The following is a 24895-nucleotide window of genomic DNA, read 5'->3' as shown; positions in this document are numbered from 1 at the left end:
GTATTTATATCTATCTGAGGGGGCAGGGTAGGAAACTGTAGCCAGTCTTCTTCATTCAATAACCGTAATGCTCTTCTAAACCAGAGTAGCACATCTTCATGTTGCTTTCCACATTTTGTGGTGGGCTTCAGATCCAGGAGTCCACTATTTAACCTGTTTGGACTGGCTCCAGGGGACCTATAGTTTGGGCTCAGACATGTCCTAGCATCTGCTCTTGTTTCCATGAGTGGTGGCAATAACAATGGAACCAGAAGCTGAGTGGGCTTCTCTTGGAGTAGGGGAAACCTGACCTGGACAAGGGAATGGTCTGATGCTCCCCCATCCACCATATACACGTTTTAGAGAAGGGGATATGTTTACATGCATGCTGGCCTCACATCGAAAGCCACTGTCTTGTGCAACACTTCGAAGTCCAATCGGATCCCATCATTCACCATGCCATATGTGAACTGCAAATCCCTCATACACAGACACACTGCATACAAGTTCCAGACTTCATGATGGCAAAATACCACAGTGAAGGGAACAGAATAGACCCTTATACAGGAAAAGTCAATAAGCCATCTCCCCACAAGGATACAACTAACAAGGTCTAATAATCGCTTCCACCACCACGAGTAAGCTCATAGACAGGGTTGAGGAGACAGCCTCCCACTCAAACATGGGGTAAACTTGAGGTGTTTCACAGACAGCAAAGTGAGGCTCTGATGAAAACAAAAAAACAAAAATGAATGGAACAACTTAACTGGTAGCTTATAATTGTCTATCTAGTCCACTGAGAACGAAAACAGGGCTAAAGAAAAAAATGCCTCATGGCAGGAGGTCACATCTTTTCCAAGCCACATGGAATGTTCAGCAAACCTGCTCCCAGGCTTTAGAACAAGCAACCCAGTGCTTAAGTAGTGAACAAGTAAGTGTCGGCCCCTTGTCAGGAGGCCATTGAAGTTTGCACCACTATTGTTCCTGTCAGTGCTGCCAATGACAGTACCAACACAACTGTTATAACACTCCTTCAAGTGTGGCAGTTCAGACTATTCTAGCCCTGAAAGTTATAAGAATGGCTTTGGGGCAGGTATTAGTCATGTTGTTTTGCTTGTCTCTAAATTAAATAAACAGAACCACCATGTGGCAGACCATCATAAGCGCAGGTGTTGACAATTAAGTGGCGGTGCCGAGCACCGGAAACTACCAGTTCAAATTAAGCACTGAAGCTGTCCTTGACGCTATGACTTTCCCCTTACCTCTACCAGGTGCAATTCTCAGAAGAGGCTAAATGCCCACGTGCATATCATATTTTACACTGCAATCTGTCTGTTTTGGCCCTCTCCTCTCTGGCTGACCTATCAGTCTTTCAGTCATTTCTCTCACAGGCTGTCTTTCTCACTCAATAAATATATATATATATATATATATATATATATATATATATATATATATATATATATATATATATATATATATATATATATATATATATATGTATACATATATATTTATTTATGTTCAAGGTGCATAGATATAAAGGTGGTACCCTCTTAGATCGCTCATTGCCCTTCCCCCTTATTCAGTGTCGCATATTTGTAGGTGACTGGATGAGTTGCCATGTGCGGCCATGGCCACGTTGAGCTAAAAAAGATGTGAAGTAGCCAAAATGTCTAAAGATTGAGCAAGAAATGTTATTCATGATATTGTTCTCTAGTTCACCAGTCCTCCAGGGTCCAAGAAGGGCTGTTTTAATTGGGTTGACAGAGACCTCTTTAACACAGAAGCAAAGCCTATTTTAAAAAACTCAAAATAATGTCAGAGTTGACTGGGTGAGAACCTTAAAGCTTCCCTCATAAACTTACAGGGCATGAGTCTTTTGGAAACTAGGGCGGATGTAAAGCACTCCACCTATTAATTTGGCTCACTTTTTCAATTTTTCAGAAATGCTAAAAACGAGGCAGACCATCAATGGTTTCTGGAACTTTGTGGCTGAAGGAATGGTTGTATTTAGCTCCAGTGACCCCTGCCATTGCGAACTAAAATAGTGCCTCTTCTTCCGGAAATTTCTTCAGACTATTGCAGCCCCCAAAGTTATAAGAATGGCTTGAAGACGAATATTAGTCATGTTGTTTACTTATCTGTAAAGTAAATAAACAGCGCCACCTTGTGGCAGACCATCGTAAGCGCCGGTGTTGATTATTAAGTGCCGGTGCCCAGCATGGTGAACCACCTGCTCAAATTATGCGCAGAAGCTACACTATGACTCTCTCCTTACCTCTAACAGGTGCAATTCTCAGAAGAAGCTAATAGCTCTCATCCGTTTCCTAACTGTCTGTAACTCATTCTCACTCCTCACAAAGTAGTGACTCTACCTGGACACAGAGGCCCTGATAATAAGTGGGGTGATACATTCCAAACCCTCCTCAAACCCCTGTTTACACAGGGAACGCAATTTCGAGTGCAGTGGTAATTATCACACCCCCATATTTATCACCGGTGAATTTCAGCACGCCTACCTTTCAAAAATGAACCTAGAAAATACAAAACTTTTGTGTTGCTATGTAGTGTTTGTAGTAATACACCCCATCCTTTCGCGGCCCACTCGCAATCAGGGCTAAGTCTTACAGTAATGGATCAAGCGCTTACCCACCATGGACAGCAAGGCCCTTGCATCAGTGCGTCAGGGACACTAGGACATATTTGAGGAGTTATATGAAAAGAGGTCTGAGCCAGACATTGCCTGGCAAGGCTGAAGTGTGAGAAATGGTGTTTACTTATGGCTTGTATTTTTCTTACCTGGGAACCTCAATTGTACGAAGATAATTTACTCATCACATTATTGATTTTATTAGGTTTCTTGATGGCTGGAAGCCCTGAGTCAGCCATGTGGGCCATCACCACGTTGGCTCAAGATGTGAATTTACCACCATTTGAGTTTGATTAATCTCAGCTCTTGCATACATCAAACTGATGAGGGAGGCCTCCCAGGATGAGACAGATATTGTTCAACACCATCGACAGATGTTTTTCTTTGGCTAAATGAGCGCCTGATGTTATTATAAGCTGTTACTAGGAATGATTTAGGCGAAAAGTGGGCTTTCTCCTGTGAAAATGTGCATATTCAAAACAACTGCTGTCCTTTGATTTTTAGTGAAAATCCCTTTTTAAAAGGCACGTAGTGGCCTCTTTTATGTGAGGACAGCATCTCTTCTAACTTTTCTCTTGGGAAAATGGAAGCAGTGATGCATTTGGGACAACTTTGCTTGTATGTCCTACACAAAGAAAGCCCAGGTCATTGTTGTATTCTATCAAAACAGGCAGGAATTGACCACTCTTTGACCATCTATACTGAGTTCCAGAGACTATTGCTTGGCATTATCTATGGATTTTAATAGCTCAGTTGCCTCTGTGGATCAATGGCCAACCCCGGAAGAGCTCTGTCCCCGCTCGAAGTGCTTAAATATTTCTAAAGACACAACTAACAGGCTTACAAATCCTGTATCCTAGCCTTGAATGGATTATTTGCAGATCTGTTCCACATTACCTGGGTGTAGTTAAATGTTTTACATTCCACCGAATAAGTGCATTCAAAACAATTTCTGGCATCCTGCTTGTGGGATCTAAAGCTGCATTTTTCCCTTTGTGTTGACTTGCTTCACCCTCTTGTTTGTATTTTCAAGGTAAATCAGTTCAGAACTCATGCAAGGTTTACTCGCTTCAAGTGGAGCGTGCAAATGTAGCTTCAACATGGCTGTTGTTGTGTAAAGCAGATCCTGCCTCATGCACCATCATTAATTTTAACCTCTTCTGCTCCACAGAGTTCGCGAACAGCTCGATCGGAGGAGGACCGGGATATGCTATGGGATGCTTGGGGTCCATGGAGTGAGTGCTCGCGGACGTGTGGGGGCGGAGCTTCTTATTCACTGAGACGCTGTCTTAGCAGCAAGTAAGTAGTTGACCTTTGACATGCCTTGTTTTTCAAGCTGATCCTGGGCCTGGAGGGCCATGTTAGTTCGAACTATATGGCCACCATGCAGCATATCTTTAAATTCTGGTAATGCTGGCAATTGTATCATTTCATTTGTTTTGGCTCCTCTGTTCCTTTCCTGGCACTCTTTGTTGGTGTCATGTCAATTGTCTAGAGGCGTTAGCTGGGTAGGAGGTCATGATGGGCCTGAGTGATGCATATAACAATTGTATAGCCGGTGTCCACGTTTCTTTCTGACAGCAAATTATGAACACCACATCACATGTAATTTATGCAGTGATTCACCTGGTACAGTGCATTTCTAGATATAAAATCGATGACCAAACACAATGCTGGCCACAACAGTAATACTAAATAAAGAGTAGACTGGAGTGCCCCCCCCCCCCAAGCTCCCAATCACACACACACCCAGCAAACTTCACGGATCAACTTCCCAGAATATGAGCTTAGACCAGATGGGCAATCTTACCCTCAAGCCATGCTGTATACTCAGACCACAAACAAATCCATAATTTTGGTGGCCCAGGGAAAGGTAAAGGAGTTGACAATAAGGGTTTCGTTTGGCAGTCAATGGTGGTCCATCAGATCTGGAAAATGTGCAGCTTTTGCCATGGCACACTGACAATATATTCAATAGAAAACATGGTGCACAGATAGTCATTCAGATATCATAGTTTCCAAATGCATTATAATAAAACTGATGATTATAACGTTGAGCGGTGGAGCTAAAGCCAATGTGCAGCAGTGGGGGCAGCATGAGGCCAGGTTTCATTAATTGTATCCCTTTCCCTAAGGTGCTAGCAGACCACAGCACATGTTAACATGACTACCATGCCCCTGCCCTTCCTCCAAAGTCTGATAAAATTCCAACAAAAGGGGCAAAATGTTAGCAGGCATCCAGTTTCCAATAGCGGATGTCAAGATCTCGTTACACTTATGCCCATTGCCACCTTATTTGTGTGAGCGAACTCATTAAGAACACTGTAAGTTGTGAACCATATCCACTCACCTCACTCCTGTTGTGTTTCTACTGCTCTCACCTAATATTTTGGAGCTTTTGAGTGGCACAAACCTATTTGGAAGATTTTTAGATTGGTCTTCATTTGTTGACATCTCACTGCAAACAGCTCAAGCTGTCTGCTGCAGGCAGCATTGTATACAATACTCCACAGAGCCAATCACTGCTCAATATTGGTTGACTTTTACATCGGTCTCAGTTACCTTGCTCCTATTTGTTGCTTTACTCCCTTTCTGTGTTTGACCCGCCCACAGGAGCTTTTTAGTTTCTCCATTGGTAGATTCATCATTTGTTCCGCTTGCTCCAAAAGCATCATTGGATCTAAGAAAAGAGAACAAGTTTAAACAACACGTTTTCTGCATTTAGGTGCCACCTAGTAGTCACTACATAGCCTGAAGCAGACATTTAGAAAATACAACATCGATCTTGACAAACATAGAAGATAACTGTAAACAATCATTGCAAGTCGGTGTTGGTTGTATATAAAGGTAAGCAAGACCGATTGACATTGCCAATGCTTAATTCAGTTTGGCCTTGATTATTGCAAATTTAATAGCTTGAAAACCATTGGCTAGATTAGCATAGATGCCTAAAGTGACTGCCATTGCCACGTTTTCATAGAGAGACATTGTTGTACTCAGATCTCTTAAACACCTTGTGCCCAAGTTAACAAAACTCTCCCCTTCACACTCTGTCCATATTCCAACTCTTTAACCAGTCCTTCTTCAGCAGCTATGATTCTCCCATCTTCAAAACTGCAGTTGTTATCCCTACACTCTAACAACCCCTCAGCCAACATGCATTCTTCCATCTCCTATTATCTTTAAAAAACCCTGAGTGAATCAACAGCAGTTGACTTATTAGCAAGGATTCTGCCTTCAACATGCTAACCCCAATCCGGTCTTTATTCTGCATCGAAAAATGAATTCCTCTGAACGGGCCATCATGTACACCTTCAACTGAACTACAACTGCCCACCACACCATCTCCCCTCCTTCGTGGGCCACAAGTTCATTTTCACCATCTCCTTTGCCCTCCCTCTCCGACAGATGCTGTTTGAAATCATGGTGTTCCAAGGTATCCATCACCCCGCCTCACTTAGTGTGTCTTACACACCTCAGTTCTTGGGCCTCTCTTCTCACCATACAAAAAACTGCTTTGGCAACATTATAGCCAAATCTGGCTTCTGCTATTAGTTCTTTGCCAATGGCACTCAAATCTTCTTGTACCCCACCTTCGCCCCTCCCTCTTCGGCTGCTTTACTGACTGTCACACATCATTGAATGTCTTTTTGCTGGCTGATTCTCAGTCTAGCTGAAACCAAGGTTTTCCACTTCCTCCTGCCTCCCAACACCTTTATGTCTGACCAATTTACCTTAACCCCTTCACTGAGGGGCATTTTCCCCTGCTGTGCTGGGGGGCAGGGGGGTGCGCACAGCGCCCCGCTGCTCGTGACGGGTTCCGCTCGTCATGAGCCACGGTGGCCATGTGCTCATGATGAGCTGAGCTCGTCACACCCACACCCGTTTTCATAGAACGTTCAGCACAGCAGGGGAATTATCCCCGCGTTCCAGCGTTCTAACGTCCGTGACGAGCTCAGCTCGTCATGAGCATGGGAGATGTTAACCTGGGATAAGACTTTCACAGTCGGATACATTTCACCTCGTTGATCACCAAGACCAGTAGCCTCTTCCCATAGAAGATGCACCTCCTGCCATGCTCTCTCTGCCAGGGTTCTGATAAATGCACTAGTTATCTCCGACTTAAACTACTAGTATGGTCTGCCTAGAGTCCTTCATTATTACTTCTTCAAATCTCTTGGCAAAGTACTCAGCGTTTGAGCTGTACAAGTCCCATCCTCACAAGATGCCTCTCCATTTATCAAAGGACCAGAGCTTTTTTTCACATTTGTAGCCTTGGTATCTAAATCTATGAGTGGCTTGACTCTGTCTTCAGTGTGCCTCCACCTCCAGCAATACCACCAAAGCCTGTGTCTAGAAGTACTGCTTGCAGACAGAAGATGCTACTAGCTTCTCGTCAATGCTTCTCACCGATCCTCCACACACACCGCCCCACAATGTGAGACGCTAAGTCTCCCTACTCTTACTCCATAACATGTGTATTCTGCCTCAATGCAGCTGGGTCTGGTGGCTTAGTGGACTGATGCCTCCACTGTAGGGGGTCTGTCTTTGACCTTATGGTCCCAGGTTAAAATCCTGGTGGGTCCACTCAGCCTTTCATCCTTCTGAGGTCGGTAAAATGAGTACCATTGAGTTGGGTAACAATAAACATCTGTTATTCAGTGGCAAGATACCCTTCTGGACGAACTTGCGCTTTACAAATACAATGTTTTGTTATACTATTGTAATTTATTTTCGCCTTTCCGCCACCTTCTACTTATTCTGTTTGCGCTTCTCGTTTATTCTGCTGCATTACTATGTTGGAACATAAGTTATATTTCTTTTCTATGCTCTATTAAGTTATATTTGTATATTGCGGGGTTGAAACTTGTACAGCATTTCTGTTACAAATATTCAGGTTTGAATATGAATGCACAATACATGCCAATAACATGGCTCCCCTCTGGGGTTTCAGATGGGGTTTTGCAGAGAGAGGGTGGATCCTATATCTCTGAACTCAGTACAAGTGACGAGAGACATGCCTGGCTTCTCCTGTCCGACTGAGAATGATTCCTCAGCAGGCCGGCATGCGGCTACGGCGAGCCAAGAGGGCCAGATTGGTTAAGTCCTTGCAGAAGAGGCTGGATTTGTTTTCGTTCATTAGTCTGTGTTCTAGGTCACCATACATATAACATTCATTGTGTATTGCACAAGATTCGACTTGCGTGTAACACGTGCAGGCAGACATTGCAGGCCTGTGTGCTGGCATTGATCTGGAAATATGTAATGACACTTTTTTATTTACTGCGTCATAAGGCAGGTTTCCTCATGGTCTCTATAGTTTAACTTGTTCTGGAGAGTACTTTCAGTCATGCACGGTATGCATTTTCAAAATATGATTAAATACACCTGTCGATTGCGTTGCACCGGCGACGTAGGAATGCAATGGTTGCCTCGAGAAAGTTAGTCATTATGTCTACAAACAGCACTTTCATTTTCGGTAGAGATGTAGTGCAGGCGCTCAGTTTTAATATACTAAAAAGCTGTTGAAGGTGAATCTAAGCTACCACCTCTTGGCTAAATTGAGTGATCCGTAGTCTTATCCCAGTTGTAACCCACTTGCCTTATCTTCTGGTGTTTTTAAGTGGATTAAACGTTGGTATAAAGTTTCATAAAATGAAGGACTTATTGTATAGTGTTGATTTACAGCGATTATATTTATCATTCCAAAACGCCGATTTTGTGCAATTTATAAAACTGTATTTTTTTTAACTCAGTGCTTACTAACTAAATGCAAATCAACAGTTAGGCCCTTGTTTTCTCTGTGTATGAATTTAAACAGAGCGCTGGCTAAATCTTAAATGTGAATGCAGGGATCTAAAATTGCCCTCAATTTTTAATGGGAAAGTACCAAAATGCAAATAAAATAGCCGATTTGGATGCACTACGCACAGAGTGTTATTACAACTTGTGACCTTTGGGGATCTCTCTTGAAGAACCAATTACGTTACGTGGGTAGATAGTTAAAGAAATCATGTTCGAACATGTTATGCATTTTCGATCAGATGTTTCCCAATTAGCCAATGAAATGCATGTTTGTATATTGTATTAATTCATAGATGTTATGAGTGTATTTTCCATCTGCATACACTAGCCCCCATTAACGCAGTCGACCCTCTAAGGTGGCTAAAAAGTGCTCTTGGCTTGCATGGTAAACTGTTAGTTAATCTTCAGATGCTTGCTCAAAGTTTTTTTCTTGTGTTTTAATGGGTGGGGTGGTTTTCTGGCATAAACAACTGAAAGTGTCTACTAAATGTGACCGAAACGCAAACTGAAATATATCAGACTAACTGATTTTGGCAACTAAACGACCAAATAAAAATACCTAAGTGAATTTCTATAGGGGTGTAATAAAAGGATAACAGAATACAACAAACCAACAAAAAAAGGGGGGACGGAGCTTGCCCGACCTGAAGATGGCCGCCATTTTGGTGAGCTCCTTCGGCCACATTCCTATCCGACATAATCCTGGAGGTCCAGTTCGCCCTAATGTCGCCACAACCACTTATGTCCTACCCTGCACGGTCTGTGACGTAGCTAGGGCTGAAACTTTGCAGAAAAGCTGTGTCGGCATGCCCTGAGGAGCCGATTGCAGATGGCGATGGTGTAAATGCTAGGAGCCCATTGCTGTTGATATTACTTACCTGGTACATCAGGGTGCCAATGGGTACCCAGATAGTCTGAGGCCTCCCGCATTCTCCTGGCAGTTCCTGCCATACTCTCTTCTGGCTGCTGTCTTCCGGGAGGCGCTTGGGCAAGCGATAGATCAACATTTCAAATTACCAACATACGGTCTGTGGGGAAATTTGCAACGGTATGGGAGGCCTACAAGGTCTAAATCTAGGGGGTTTACCATATCAAACCATGCCAGCGTGTGTTGGTGCTGAGGACTGTGTCACGACTGGAGGCTGAAGTAGGAGGTCTGGAGTGGGCACAGAGAGAGACAGCTGTGCAGAGTTTGTAGGGTGACATCAAGGTCAGGTTTTAGGAGTTTCATGAGGTAGTCCAAAGCGAAGTAACTCACCTAGGAAAGTATGTGACTTCGGGGGATAGCAAGGGAGAGCATTGTGGCGCTACATTAGCAGCGGTCCTGCTGCTGCAGTGCAAGGACGAAATGGTGTTGGCAGTCAGAGATGAGCAGGTTGTACCTCTTGGTTCGGTGGAGCAGGTGTTGGATCGTTTCCTCCATTATTATACAGAGCTCTATGCGTCGCACCTCTCTCATGCTGAGCAGACCACGAGGGACTATCTTGTCCATATCAAAATGAATTGACTGAAGGTGGCTCGGCTATGCCCTGCAGAGATCTTGGCAGCGCTGAAAGATGTGCTGGGTGGGAAGGCAAGGGGTACATTTGGGCTGACGGTTGCCTTCTATAAGGCCTATCAGGGAAAACTCGAACCACACTTGGTCACCCTATATGAAGAAATGGTGAAGGGGGGTTGCATGCCACCTGTAACACTTTTCGCCCTAAATGGGATGGGTATGTCTAGACATTGGGCCCTTGCTCACTGTGCCACTGGATTCAAGCTAGCCTGGCTGAAGAAGGGTGACATACCCTCAAACCGGTCCCAGGATGCTTGTTTACGGTCCAGGGAGGACCTGGCTTGGCAGTTCGGTCTGGACTGTTCCCATGAGGCACAGGGTCAAGACTGATTTGCATATGGCTGGGTCTAAACTGGGGTGGCATGGTGAACAAAAGAACGATGGATTTAACCCAGATCTTTTGACTGGGGGAGAATGTTTGCATTGTCAGCATTCCGTCCATCATTTGTTTGTTGTAACACCTTCGATGCACAAGGCACTCTAGGTCACTCTGTTAAAGCCAGGTAGGCCGGCTGACTGTTGCTCATCCTAAAGGCCTCTGTCGCTGTTGAACACCAACATGAAAATGTTCATGAAAATATTGGCTAACCGCTTGGTGCCTCTGCTCCCGGGAATTATTGGCCCAGAATAGGCTGGGTTCATACCGGGCTGGTCCTTGATACACAATCCCAGAACCCTCTTTGGCACGATCTCTTGTATAGATTACAATCTGCGGCCACTGCCATGTTTCTGGATGCTGAAAAAGCGTTTGATTTGGTCTAGTGTGGGTCCCTGCGATATGTGCTGCCAGGCGGGCAACTAGAGCCAAATTTCGGGGGGGGGGCTGAAAAATATTTCGGGGGGGGCTAATTCTTCCACCTTAGACAGAGTGGCTGTAAGAAGGGATCAACACACAACAAAAGCCTCATTTGCAAGTAAATGGTCTTTTAAAGACCTGTTAAGTACTCGGGTGCGGCTGCAATAAGATGCTCGCCAGCCCGCGAAGCTGTCTCAGCCCGGGCTGACGGACACGACGGGGGGGCTGAAGCCCCGTGAGGCCAATGGGTGTTGCGCGCCTGTGTGCTGCAATGTGTGGGAGATGTCATCTAGCAACTGGTCAAGGTGCTTTATACCCGGCCGACCGCTCGCGTCTGGGTCAGTTAGGGTAGTTTTGGAACCCATAAACGTTATGAGGGGCACTAGGCAGGGCTGTCCTCTGTCACCACTGTTGTATGCTCTGGTGGCTGTACCACTGGCTTGCACACTACGCAAATGTCATGAACACCAGGGGATTCGCTTTCCACACTGCAATCTGATCGTGTCTGCTTATGCAGACGATACACTTCTTTATGTGAGAAATACAAAACATAACTTGTCGCCTGTTCTCCGGTGGGTCATGCTGTTTTGTGAGCATTCCAGCTTGCATATTAATTGAAATTAGTCCCTTATATTCCCTCTTACTGTAGCCATGACACCGGTACAGATGAATTACCCTGTGAAGTAGACAACGGACTTGGTGCGGTACTTAATGCAGTTCCATATGGACCCATCAGTGGTGTTGTGGACAATATAACAGGGCGGTGCAGCGGCTCACAGAGGTGGTTGAGCGCTGGATCAGGCTGCCCCTATCGATGTGTCGCCGTATGGCCATAAAGAAGATGGTGGTGCTACCCCCGTTTCTTGTTCCTATTCACAAACACCCCGATTCTTTTCCCAGTGCAGTATTTCGTAACGTGCAAACTTTGTTGGAGTGCTTGGCTTGGGATGGGAAGCAGCCGCGCGTGAGCTGGGACACACTAACTCTCTCCTATCTAATAGGCGGGTTCAAATCAATGCCCCAATCTGGAGGCTTACTAGCGTGCTGCTCAGTGTATGCGTGCCCATTATTGGTTTCACAACCCTGGTGACATACCTCACTTGTGGCTTGAGCATGACACCACCTCCCCCCTGACACTACCCATGACGGTGTTTGAAAAACCAGCTTTTCACTATAATACCTTCAACTTGTTGAGTACTAAGACAGGAGTGGTGAATGTGGTTTACCCTGTGACGAGAGAGGGACTGTGGGTGCATTGCAAGGGCTGAGGGTGAGAGTCATGGGTGACTTCTTCGAGGATGGAGCGATACATAGTTGGGAGCAGGTGAGTACACAGGGTGATATGCATGCTGTCCTGGCTCAGTTCACTACTACAGGGTGCTGCACATGACTTGCGATCTGTTGAAGGAGACCTTGATGGATCTTACAGAGTTGTCCACTTTAACTTACCTGCTGCAGGCCGCTCCACCTCAGTGCATTATTGCAACATTTTATGCGTGCTGTACGGAATCGCGGTGCCCAGGAGTCACTGGGCTGGCAGGAGGCTGGCAGGAGGACCAGGGACTGCTCTTTGGTGACAAACAATGGACCTATTGCTCTTCGGTAGTCAAGTCTATTTCCATAAATATTGGACACAAGGAAGAGAGCCTGGAAACAGAGCAAGTGAGTTCTAGTGGTTGTGTCCAGTAAAGGAATTTGCTTAGTGGGTAGCCTACCTAGTAGGTACCCAATCTTTTGATCATTCTCCAACGTAGGGACATTGCAATACGTTTTTCTGTCATTTCCCCTGGTCCCAATTTGTACCTAAGGGGTCCCCCTATACTTTCTTTACATATTTCCATAAATAGTCATCACCGGTTAATCCAATTTAAATATCTTTATAGGGTGTATTGCACACCATCCCGACTGTTCCGATATACCCTGAGGGACAATTCTTGTTGCCTCTGATGCATGGAGGAGGGAGCAGGGTTTGCCCATGTAATATTGTTCTGTCCGGGGATGCAGCACTATTGGGCCGCAGTTCTGGGGGTGTTGCGGGAGATAACTGGCGAGTGTATTGAGTCGTCGCCCCTGTTGGCGCTGCTGGGGCTATGATAGGGCTATCTCAAAGACTTTCTGGCGATTGATAGCCCTATGATTATTACTTGTGAGGTGAAGAATAGCGATGCACAGAGTGAAAGGAATGCTCCAGACACTAAAGGAATGGTATGTGGACATGGCATATTGCAATACTCAGTCTGATGCTTATCACGACCTGATGCAGGTCCGCAGCCACCCAAAATGATATTTGGGGACCCTACCAGGCTTTTCTTGAGCAAACAGGAGACACTGAGACTGCTAGCACAGGGAAGGGTGATGTAGCGACCTCAAATATTGGCTTGCAGCTGGCTGAGCAGGCCCATTGGGCAGATCAATGTGTGTGCTCCTCTCTGTGAAGTGTGGTGCGGGGCCTGGTGGAGGCAACTAGAGGGGCTCTTGTCCAGTAGTGACTGTGGTAGGGATATCTGATCAGCTGTCTGAGTTGGGTGCTACGGGCAATGCGGGGTCTGTGCCAGGAGTGTTACTGCTTATGAAGTGCATTGCTTTATGTATTTACAATAGCTACCCTGACTGTATGCTCTGTCATCACGTTCAGCGTATGTCTTGACAGTGATTTACATGCCATTCTATTATGTATGGTTGTTGAAAATGAAAATATAGTTTTAAAGAATACAAAACTCTGCCCCAATAGATCAGGAAAAGAACAGCATATATCAATGCACGAATGGATTCTGTCACGCCATGTCCACCACAGTGGGTCATTATAAGGACCACAGAGCTCTGTATTTGAGAGAAGGCTCCGGGTCCCCCTAGGTCACCACTCAAGATATTCAATGTGCAATAGAAAGTGGGTCTTACTTGGAAGAGGGTGCGATTCTCTGAGTAGACATGTGAGCAGGCCAAGGCTGGGCTCAAGAGAAGTGTCAGACATGGTTTTGGAGGCCACAGGGTAAGCAGGGCCTACTGGCCCTCACCTCTGCGTTTGTTTTTTTCCCCCTCTGATATCCCACTTTGGCTCTGGAAACTGAGATAAGACCAGCCCATTCAGCACTTAACTCCTAGTGGTTGCAATAGCAAGTAGGTGCAGGCTTCTCAGGGGTGTCGGGTGCTTTAAACTCAAAACTTTACTACCCTAGCAGTGCAATGGCAGATTACTGAACCCAGTGCTTTACTTTGATAAAGCAAAGTACTGAGATAAGACCAGCCCATTCAGCACTTAACTCCTAGTGGTAGCAATAGCAAGTAGGTGCAGGCTTCTCAGGGGTGTCGGGTGCTTTAAACTCAAAACTTTTCTACCCTAGCAGTGCAATGACAGATTACTGAACCCAGTGCTTTACTTTGATAAAGCAAAGTACCTTATTATACACATAAAACTCAATGCTCCACTGAGTAAGTTATAGGTACAATATGCTTCACTGTTGCTGGGGTTACTATGCCCAGAGTGCTGAGTCCCACCCCTCACTACACCTCTTCTCCAGAGTGCCTTTTGTGTAGAAACAAGGTGAGTGCCCACCCTCAATTCTAGGTTCAAATTTATTCAGGACAGTTCTCGAGGCACAGGTGCAGATTACCCCCTTTGTATGAATGAGTTTGTGCACTCAATTCATCACAGCCGTCCACAAAGGTTTTTTCTCACCACAGTAGATTCTCCTGGGTTCGTCTGGGGCAACCAGCAAAGACCAACAGCCTTCATTGGCCTCACTCCCTATTCCAAGAGTGATGAGCTGGCTGCAGCAGTAGGTTGCAGTGGAGGCTGCAGCCCGGAGTTTATGCTGACGTACAGAGCTCTGGCATTGATTAAGGCACCCGGTTGAAGATGAACCCGCTTCTCGGCTTCCAGTGAGTTAGGGATTAGAGGTTACGGTCTGGGGCGTAACACAGGCCCCCGCAGCCTCCATGATGCGGGCCCCCCAAGCTCCAGAGGGGCCCCTCAGCACAGCACTCTGGCCAGAGAGCTCCTGATTGAGCCCGGAGAGGGCCTCACCCTGTATCTTGCAGGGAGGGCCCCTCAATTTTCATTACGCCGGTGGTTAAGGTCCACCTCTATGCAGTCTCGGAAGTGGTGCAACCCCACCTTAGGCACAGTTCGTAGTTCAGTGGCACATTCCACTTGGGCACAGCTCATAGTTGCAGCTGCACAGTCCACTCAGGCACAGCTTTGTGGAGGCAAAGGCAGTGACCTCTGTGATTCTAACATGAATTGTCCACACCCAGAGTCTGCAGCCCACACTGCTCAGGGTAAGCAGATCGCTCTTCTTAGACTTCCTCTTGGCTGACTGCCCTACAAAGCACCAGGGGTCAGGCTGCTCTAGTTCTTCAGGTCAGTCACGTCTGAACAGTTTGCAGACTCCTTTACCTCCCAGCAGCAGTTTGCCTTCAAGGCGTTTCAGGTCAGGGATTTAGCTTCTTCCTGCATGACCTTACTCCTGGTAATGGCCACTCACCTCTGGAAAGTTCACTGTCAGGCAGACACCAACTCTGGTCATACAGCAGTTCAAGGAGTACTCGGTTGAAGAGAGCCTGGAAACAGAGCAAGTGGGTCAGCAGTTCCCACATCTTTACAGTCAAAACAGACAGGGAATGTGGATTCTCGGCACCCTCAAAATCAGTTTTTCGTAGTTCTACTTTCTTGTGACCTCTCCAGGCTGTTCTCCAGGTTTTTCTGTGGTGTGATGCTTCACACAGCAGGGTAGTTTCCAGGATGGAGTACCCACAACAGAGGCACAAAGAGATGCGAGCGTTCTGCAGCTAGCAATTAACAGCCACACTGAGTAGTGTTCAGGCCTGAGACAAAAGGCTTTCCTAACCCAAATGACCCGTCTCAGTCTGAACAACAGACTGCAGTCCCACACTTCACCCCCACCATTTCAAATCGCAGTGCTCAGGAAGACTAATCAGCAGCCCTTCTCAGCAAAATTACCTAATAGAAATTCTAAGTGTGCCCCGCCTTCTCTTTCCCACTTCAATGTTTAGGTATCCTCACTCTAGCTTCAGGAATTTCAGCAATACACTTTCACTGTGTGGGAAGGTACTTCATCTCCATCTTGTGCACATGAACAGACCAGGATCTTCACAATAAAACTCATAGGTCTCCATTACTCCAGTTCACACAAACACACACAATAACCTGTATCTCACTGGCCAAATTCCCTTACAAGCATAGCATGAGCTCTGGTTATTATCACTAGGACTCGGGTAAGCGCATAGAAGCAGAACTTTACATACATGGGCCAGTAGGCCTACACTCCAGTGATGCAGATAAAAAGGTCTAGTCACAACTACTGATTCACAAAACATGGTACGCTCCCACCAAGGGTCTACATGCTAAATCGACAATAGCAACAACAATCCACTGTCAGTAAATGAGCAAACACATGATGCCACCCTCTGGGTGCAGTACCTTACTCGGTCTTGTGCACACTGGATTAGTGTGAGGCTAGGGACCAAAATCAAAAATCCTTAATACTAGATACTCACAGTTGGGCACCTCGGGAAGCTGATCACGGCTGTAGAGCATATGAGTCATTTCCATCCCAACAGACACCACTATCCGAACAAACTAACCAGACCCTTAACCACAGTTGGAGAAGTCCGGTTGTTGGATCAGCTAAACCGGGAGGAAAATCAATTCTCCCTTCCATCTGTTCATTACGTTTTGATGTTCCACTGTGAAATCTGGACCTTGCAGTGAGTTAGACCTTCTCTGCAAGTTTGGATTTTTCCCTTTCAGTGCGATCAACCACTTATGTGGTTTGTGATCTGCCTGGACCACAATGTAGTATCAAACTGATAGGGCTGAAACCTTCTCAAAACCCACTGTATGGCAAGCCATTCTTTCTCAATGACCACCCAGTTCTATTCCCAGGGTAGTAACCTATGGATAATAAAAGTCACTGGATGCTACCTCTCTTTATAATTGAGTTCAGGCAGTACCTCTTCAACTTCCTTGTCGGAAGAATCCTTCTGTATCATGAAAGGTTGACTGTAGTCAGGGCCTTTGCTAGTGCATAGCACAGTGCTCTCTTCAATTTGTCAAAAGCTTTCTGACACTGCCTTGTCTAAATCACCTTTTTGGACTGCTTCTTGAATGTCAAAGATGTCAAAGGGGCCACTATGGTACCACAGTTAACTGCAAAGTTCCTGTAGTACCCTGTGAGTCTTAAAATGGCTCAATTGTGTTTCTCTGTAGTAGGCACCTCTCACTCCAATACTGACTGAATCATGGCATCCAAAGGGCGAACCTTCTTGTTACCTACCTGAAGTCCAATGCAGACTACAGTGGGCAGCCCTACCTGGCACTTGGTTGGTTTGATGGTCAGTTTCGCCCCATATCTGCTGACTAACACATGTTCTAGGTGCTTCATGTGGTCCTCCCATGAATTACTGAACTCTGCAATGATATCTAGGTAGGCCATGCTGAACTTTCTGGGTTAGAACCCTCATATAACATGGTTCGCCAGCCACTGGAAAATGGCAAGTACATTTTTCAATCCAACTGGTATTACCTAAAACAGGAATAACCCCTAGGGCATAGAAACTGCATTCTTCACCTTAGCAGTAGGTGCTAAGGCAGTCTGTTCAGAAGCCACTGCTCAGCTCAGAAGTGCTCAAGTTCTAAGCAGAACCGAGTCGTTTGATGATCTAACCAGCTCTTGGATTCATATGTGCATCTGTCCTAGTGACTTCATTGAGGGCTCTGAAGTCCACAAACAAACATAACCCCGTGGAACATTGCTTGGGTACCAATACCACTGTGTTGGTCGTACGACTACAAGATCTCTCAATCACCCACAAGTCTAACATCTTGGCTACCTCTGCATTATTCTGCTTATGGACTCAGTCAGACATGTAATAAGTCTTGCTTTTGACAGGCATATAAACTCCTGTATAAATTTCATGAACACAAACAGGAGTTTACCCTGGAGTGAGTGAGAATAGATGGGACAATTGTCACAACCTACAATTTCTCTGCTGCTCTGGTGCCAACTCAAAGGCAAGCTGTACTCCTTCTATGAACTGATCCTTCATGTCACTAAGTGAGTAAGAGGCTGTCTTAATCAACTTCCTCAGCTATTGCAATATGTTCACTGTGTAATCTCTATTTGAGGTAGGGCTTCAGCTAGTTCACATGGAACACACTAATGGGTTCCTGTGTGTCACCAGTGTCCATAAAGTAGTTTGCATCAGGCACTTTCTTTAGTACCCTATATTGTCCACACCACTTATTCTTCAAAGCTTTGGGACAAATTGTGTTCAGTACCTGCACTGCCTTAGCCTCCTGATACTCAGTCATTGTTTCTTTCAGGTCATATCATTCCTTTATCAGCTCCTGCCAGCATGAAGGTTTTCCTTCTTCTGACCCATATATTGTGCCGCCAACTTCATCAGGCCAATCACATAGTCCACCGCATACTTCTGAAGTGAATTGAAATTCCTTCCCACCATTCTCTGATCAAGGTGAGTGGACTACGCACTGGGTGCCCAAACAGGAGTTCAAAGGGACTGAAATGCACTCCCTTATTTGGAGTCTACCAGTAATTAAATATGCAACTTGGCAGGAGAAGCTCCCACTTTCTTGGAAGTTCTGGTAGAGCTCCCATCATCCCCTCTATGGTCTTGTTAAACCACTCCACTAACCCATTGATTTCTGGGTGGTACACTAAGGACAAGTGGTATGGCAAACCTGCTTGCTTGTCAGAAATCACAGTCTTGGGCAATCCTAAACTAGAAAAAACCCTAAGACAGCCCTTGCTACCACCCTTTCCATCTGTGCTCATCAGGTGTACTGTCCCTGGATGCTTGGTGGCATTAAACATCACACCCAAGATATACGTGTTACCTGACACTGGGGATGGCGTTGAATCGACCAAAAATATCAATTCCCACCCTCTCAAATGGAAAAATGGAACACCTACAACTGGCAGACACAAATGGTGACTTGGTCTTACCTCCAGACATACCACTCAATTAGCAAGTGAGACTGGTTCTGCAGAGCCTCTCTGTATCTCTGTGCATCCCTAGCTAATAGAGCAGAAGGTCCAACTTATCCTGGGTCTTCCTAATACCCAAGTGCCCTCCTAAGGGCATTTTGTGGGCTAGTGACAACATGAAGCTCTTGTGCTCTAGTGGAACCAGAAGCTTTTTGCTAGCTCCTGGCTCAGGATTCACAGGCTCTTGAACGAGTGTGCCATCTTACCCGCCAAGATAATGCCTACCTATGGCCCCTTAGCTGACCTGCTCCCTGCTCCTGGGCTTCTTTCTAAAGCTCCACAAATGCAGGTCTTACAACTTGTGCCTTGGGGGATTCTCCAGGATAGGTGCTCCTCAGCTATCAAAACCTGCAGCTCTTTCAGTGAGCCAGACTGTGACACTTTGTCTGCTTCAGGTATCTGATTCTCATCTTCGTCTGAAGCAGGGGTAATGGATCTTATGACCCGCGCCTTATCAAAGTCCACCCTGTTCTGCTTACACCTTGCTCTGATCTCTGCAGATCGGGAATCATCCCAGTCTCTTACTCAGATTGATGTGCAGACTGTGCTCTGGTTAACACAGTTGACGTGGTTCAAGCCATGTAAGCTTCTGGTCCTTTCGCAGTGTACTCCAACACAGTAATCCAAGCAACATACGTATCAATGTTCAGCCCAGGCTTGTGTGTACACAACACTTTTAATAATTACTCATGAATATAGTTTATATTTACAGTATAAACTGGATTAAATCAGATAGAAAGTGCACACTGCACAATACTACCCAAAAAAAATGCAACACAATCTGGTAAAATGAACCAGTGATACCGCTATGAGAAAGGCAACCTCTAACGAAATCGGAGGACAGAACGAGAGCAGAAGTCAACACAGTACAGTAATAAAACCATGGGATCTGGCTGAACACACAATGCTGTGAGTGTCAAGTTCTAAAGATTCAAATATCAGGAAATTAAGTTTTATATATCACCCTGCCAAATTGTTGACTCTGGGATATTGCAAAACACAATATTGCAAAAGTAAGTATATGTAGGAAAGTATAGATTTACTATTGTTAACTCCACATCTAGATATCTTGACAAGTTATATATCTTCAGCACACCTAGATATATAGGTTGTCAAGGTAAGCAGGGCAGACATAACAGAGATGTTGTAAAATGAGGGAAGATTGACGTCTATGGACGTCCACTTGAGCATGGGCGCACTTCATAAAAGACTCTGGTCATGCAGTCACATTCACTTCCTTAAAAACTAAGTTAAATAGTTCTTAAAGATACTGAACAGCTCATATTAAGAGTGAGTGGATGCAAATGTTATTTGCACTTAACAGACGTAATGGCCCACAACCTCTTGTTGCATCATGAGTGGAACATTTTTATTTAAAAAATGAACTACAAATGCGTGTATTATTCAGAGTATGATATTCGGACTAGAAGCATTTATTTTGTTTCTGTGCTAGAACAATATAGATTGAGTTATTTATTTTTTTTTTTTTTTTTTTGCTTTCCTCTGTTTCACCATTAGGACATTGCCTTAATTCTGCCAATTACAGGTTTAACTTTTCCAGCTTTACAGAAGTAACTGAGATGTAACCATATACCCCACGCAGGACAAAATCTTTTTCTGAGCTTTTGCCTGGACTTTCTGATGCTAGTTGAAAGCTTGCCTATCACAACTTGTGTGTGCTTTACTTGTTTCTAGGTGCAATCCGTCAAAAAATGCCTGAAAATGAGTTGCGTGGCTTGTACCATACCATGGGTATAGCTGCCTACTGCCCCCTTATCACGATGGTGACCTATTTCCAGCCCTGGACTTTTTATCCAACAGCCATTTGTAAGATGGGGTGTGTAGTTTCTTTTTTAGGTTGAGAATTCACTGTCTATTGTGAGGCATATTACAAGAAAAAGCATTTGACACTGCAGCTTGCCTCATTTTGTAGACATGTGGACTACGCATGTACACGCCTACAAAATGAGCAGGATGCCACGTCAAAGGGTGTTTTTATTGGCGATGCTGCACAGCATTAGCGGAACCATTGTCAAAGCCAAAAGGTTACAAAGGCGAGACCTATTGGCTTTGTCAATGTCTATTCTTTTCTACGTAGCCTACAAGTGGTAACTAGAAAGTTGGATAAAGATCTATGGCTGGCTCCCTCTGACCCTAATGGCGTACTCCCAGTTGCCATCCGTGTGTGGCATAGAGTGTCCTTTTTATTGATCATTAGAGTAGCTGGGGAGTTCCCCTGTTTTTTCTTCTCCCTGTGTCCTTGAAGTTGTGTGTTACGTTTGATCAGCAGATAAAATTTAAACCCACTGAGGACTGATTTGAAGGCATGTGGAAGATTTAGCGTATCTGGGCGCCTGACTGGTGCTTCCACTTCACGCGCCAAAGTTAAGTGACCTGTTGAACATTCTGTTCTTCAATAATGCATACATTACGTTAGAAGTAATGCTTTCTTTTTTGGGTGGCTCAATCGTCTGCGAATGCAAGAATGCCATTGTGGGTAACACGTTGGCTCTTTTTGTCTGCAAGTTACCGAGTTTCCTAAAAGGATGACCTCACTGATCAGGTACATTCACCCTCACAGTGCGTCTTTTTCAGGTATGCGGAAGCACTTAAAGTAATTCCACTTGGGGAAATATCTCTGATGCAACCAAAAAAATCGCCAAGACGTGACATATGGAACAGACCACATGCATTGCAAGCTGTGAGCACGAACGCTTGCTCGTGTGCGCATCCGGGGAGCTCGGTGGCACGTCACGCGAGAAATCCTTCCAGAAGCAGCAACGGCTTTCCATTTTGAGTTCCCACTAACATCAGGTGTCAGTGGACATCTTTGAAAGGTCTCAGTTTTGCTGTCAACTGACCCCATTGTCATGAGCTTGGCTTTCAACCATTATCTTTAGTGTTGAAATCAGGAATTGCAGAAAATTATCTTCTTGGCACGTGGCAAGCTGACAGATATGCTCTACCCTCAAGTTGTCACTGTCCACGTTAAGCAGATTTTTGCGTGGAATTTCGGGAGCAAAAAAAGGAATGCCATTTTCTAGCGAAAACGTGCATGGTTGTGCCACTTGGCTCCAACTTGTGAGTATGCCACGTTATTCAGTTCAGATGATTGTTTTCAGGTGTGTGGTTCATGGGAAGCGAAGCAAGCCTGCACCTCGAGAATGCGTTGTCAAGTTGTCCCTTATCATGTAAGAATAGAATGATCCTGATCTGTTTAGTAATTTGCATTTTGGGATTTGTAGTCCACTACGTGGGTGTTAAACTGCAGACATCAAACCACTGGAACATCTGGTGGTAGGTGGGGGTAATGTTAGGTTGCCAAATGAGCTTTAGGACTGGAGCAACAGTATCCTGGACACAAAGAACTATGTGGTGACCCCATATTCGAAAGATTTACCTATGTCTTGGTTCTGGTTGGGCTGCGTGGAGGTTGACTGGTGTGGAAGTTTTTATTGGGCATATAACATTTTACTGATTTTTTTTCTTCCAAAAACTACTGGTCGAGAAGATAGGTATTTGAGGGGTCATGTTTTGCATTCGGTGAGAGATGATGCCTGAAATGCAAGGTCTAAGGTGAATCTTTTGATGCTGTAGTGACATTTTGTGAAAGAGCACACTGTGGTTAAAAATGTGATATGTGAATTAAGCAGTATCTGAATGGGTGTCAGGAAAGGGGATTTCACAGCTTCAGTTCTTACATTTCAAGTTGCAAAGGACCTTTTCCCGCATGCTTCTGAGGGGGTAGTGCTGACTTTGTCCTCCCTGACCTCTCTGCAGTCACCTCAGCATCCTGATCTCTGAAAAGCCTGAATGTTACAATCACGAATAAGTGGAGTTTAAAATGGTTCAGGTTATTTCTGCACATGCTCAACGAGACCACACGGAACCCCATCTCTGCCTATCCCTCACCTTTTTTTCTGAGGATCACCACGGTGATAAGCTCCAGAATATTTCTTTTCCCTAAATAAATGTCCGCTTGCACCTCACATATACTCTGACTAAACCCATGTCACTTTTACCCTAAGGAGAGGAGCCAGTGTGCATTCAGTCTTCCATCTTTTCTTCCCCAAATCAAGAGGCATATACATGAAGTCTGGTTATTTCTCATTATAAATAATAAGAACTAGTTTAGACTCGCTTTTCCTTATCAGATCCATTCTGGGCAGGTCTGTTGGCCTGAACCCCTTGACGCCACTATCCAATAGTAAAGGCACAGGGAGTGTCTTCTGCTAGCACCTTTTCTTCACTGTCAAAACACTGTGACAACAACTAGTCTTCATTCCTCATTACAAGAACACATTCTCAGGTTTGCCTCTTGTACGCCTGATGGACGAAGGGTGTCAATGGTAATGACCTAAACTATATGCCTAAAAGACTGAGGTAATGAACTGCCTTTGTTTCCTGCTGAATTGCAATGTCAAATGCCAGGTAACCCCTTGCATGGCTGCTGGCCTGCCCATGTATCCTATGCTTAACCGTCCTACCCATCACTTTTATTTTCTTTAAGTTCATGCATAAGCAAAGGACCAAAACAGAATAAGAGCACATATCTGGTCCCTGGACATGAATTCTACTCTACTCATCCAGACCCCGTTACAGATGCATTCTTCCATCCACTGCAGTACTACGGGGTAGCTTGCTATCCATCCGCAAAAGAGTTTCTGTGCCTCGTCAGGAGTAAACAGCGCTATATAAATGCAACTACAATCTTGTGCTCGAGCGCCCTCTAAAAGAAGCTGCAGCATGGTTGGTTTGCTACTCCTGGTGTTACAACTACGCCAACCCTGATGTCAGGAACATCTACTTAATCACCGTAGTAGAGAGAATCCAAGCAAACGCCTGGAGCCAGAGTAATCATTAGTGCAGCAGGGGTAGTGGTATCAGGAGCCACGGGGTTCCCCGCAATTACAGATACCTTTATCTCCACCAAGGAGTCCCCCGGGGGTATTGCTTGCATTATGCCTGTGTCATCCTTGTTACACAACTGCCCTAGGCCCTACAATGCACTTGTGACTTTTGGTGAGAGGGTCATCCACAGGCATATTTCAATGGCTTCCTCCTCCCTTCCGGTTATGTTATACAAAAAAACGACTTTACAACTCCCAGCAAAGCTAAAGGCCGAAAAATCAGACTTGTCTCTGCCAATGAACTCATGGTATGACCTTAATGAACCTCGGGTCTATGCCACAATTCCAAGTTTAAATCAGAGTCAAATTGCTCCGCTCCTCGATACTTTTTTTTAAAACTGGTTTACAGCGCCTTGAAGCGCTTTTACAGTGGCATAAGCACTGACACTTAACCTACCGTAAGGTTTCCCGTGTGAGCATTGGTGTGCCCATCCGCACTTCGACCTACCGATGCGGTCAGCGGTCACCGAGCAGACACATTTCTGCTTACATTATAAATCACAAGAGATTAAGTGCAAACAACACGCATTTCACCCGACATGTGATAGAACAAACCTTCCCAGGCCCGAGGATTCGGAATGAACCCAAACACGGCAGTGTTTGTGTCTCGCGAAAAGAAAGGCGCGCTTGTGTCCGTGTGAGAACGCGCGCTCGACGGCTCCCTGGTGACATTTCACCTGAGAGAGCTCGGTGCGCATGCGCACTCTCCTGAGAGGAAGGTCACGGGGTGGGGAAGCTCGCTCTGGGTATTTATTTGTAAAAAGATTAAAGGTTGTGAAGTGAAATTCGACCTTGTGGGGGGACGGCCAGTGCTTATTTTGAGCCGTTGCCGGTAGGGGCCACCGCCACTCATTTTTGAGGTTTTTGAGGATCGAAGCTTATTTTTCCGCTTCATAAATTTAGAGAGAGCAAAAGAAGGAAGACGCACAAAATGGAAAGAAAGAGGAAAAAAGATCTTTAAGCCACCACAAAGGGAGAAAGCAGGAACCTGCAAGAGTGAGATAAAGGGGCAGGGATTGTCTGGTAGTGGGTTAAGCAGGGTCACATTGGGGCCAATATTAGCCCAGGCACCTAAAGAACAAGCATTTACAATGCAACGGTTTCGCCTTTGCAAAAGATAGAGCTATTGGCATTGTAAATGACAAAATTTTTATTTATGTGTTG

The 24895-nt window shown here is 45.2% G+C and overlaps 1 protein-coding gene across 1 annotated transcript in view; it reads left to right on the top strand.

Moving 5' to 3' along the window:
- The first annotated feature begins 2869 nt into the window (after positions 1 to 2869).
- ADAMTSL1 (ADAMTS like 1) overlaps positions 2870 to 24895 on the top strand; it is a 677686-nt gene continuing 655660 nt past the window's right edge. The window contains exons 1-2 of the mRNA XM_078677817.1: positions 2870 to 2899; positions 3804 to 3931. Of these exons, the coding sequence (XP_078533943.1) occupies positions 2870 to 2899; positions 3804 to 3931 (158 nt within the window). The remainder of the gene's footprint in view (positions 2900 to 3803; positions 3932 to 24895) is intronic.

Source organism: Lissotriton helveticus, chromosome 2_1 (assembly GCF_964261635.1).
Source record: "Lissotriton helveticus chromosome 2_1, aLisHel1.1, whole genome shotgun sequence".
Classification (NCBI taxonomy): domain Eukaryota; kingdom Metazoa; phylum Chordata; class Amphibia; order Caudata; family Salamandridae; genus Lissotriton; species Lissotriton helveticus.
This window is presented reverse-complemented; position numbering and strand designations above follow the sequence as displayed.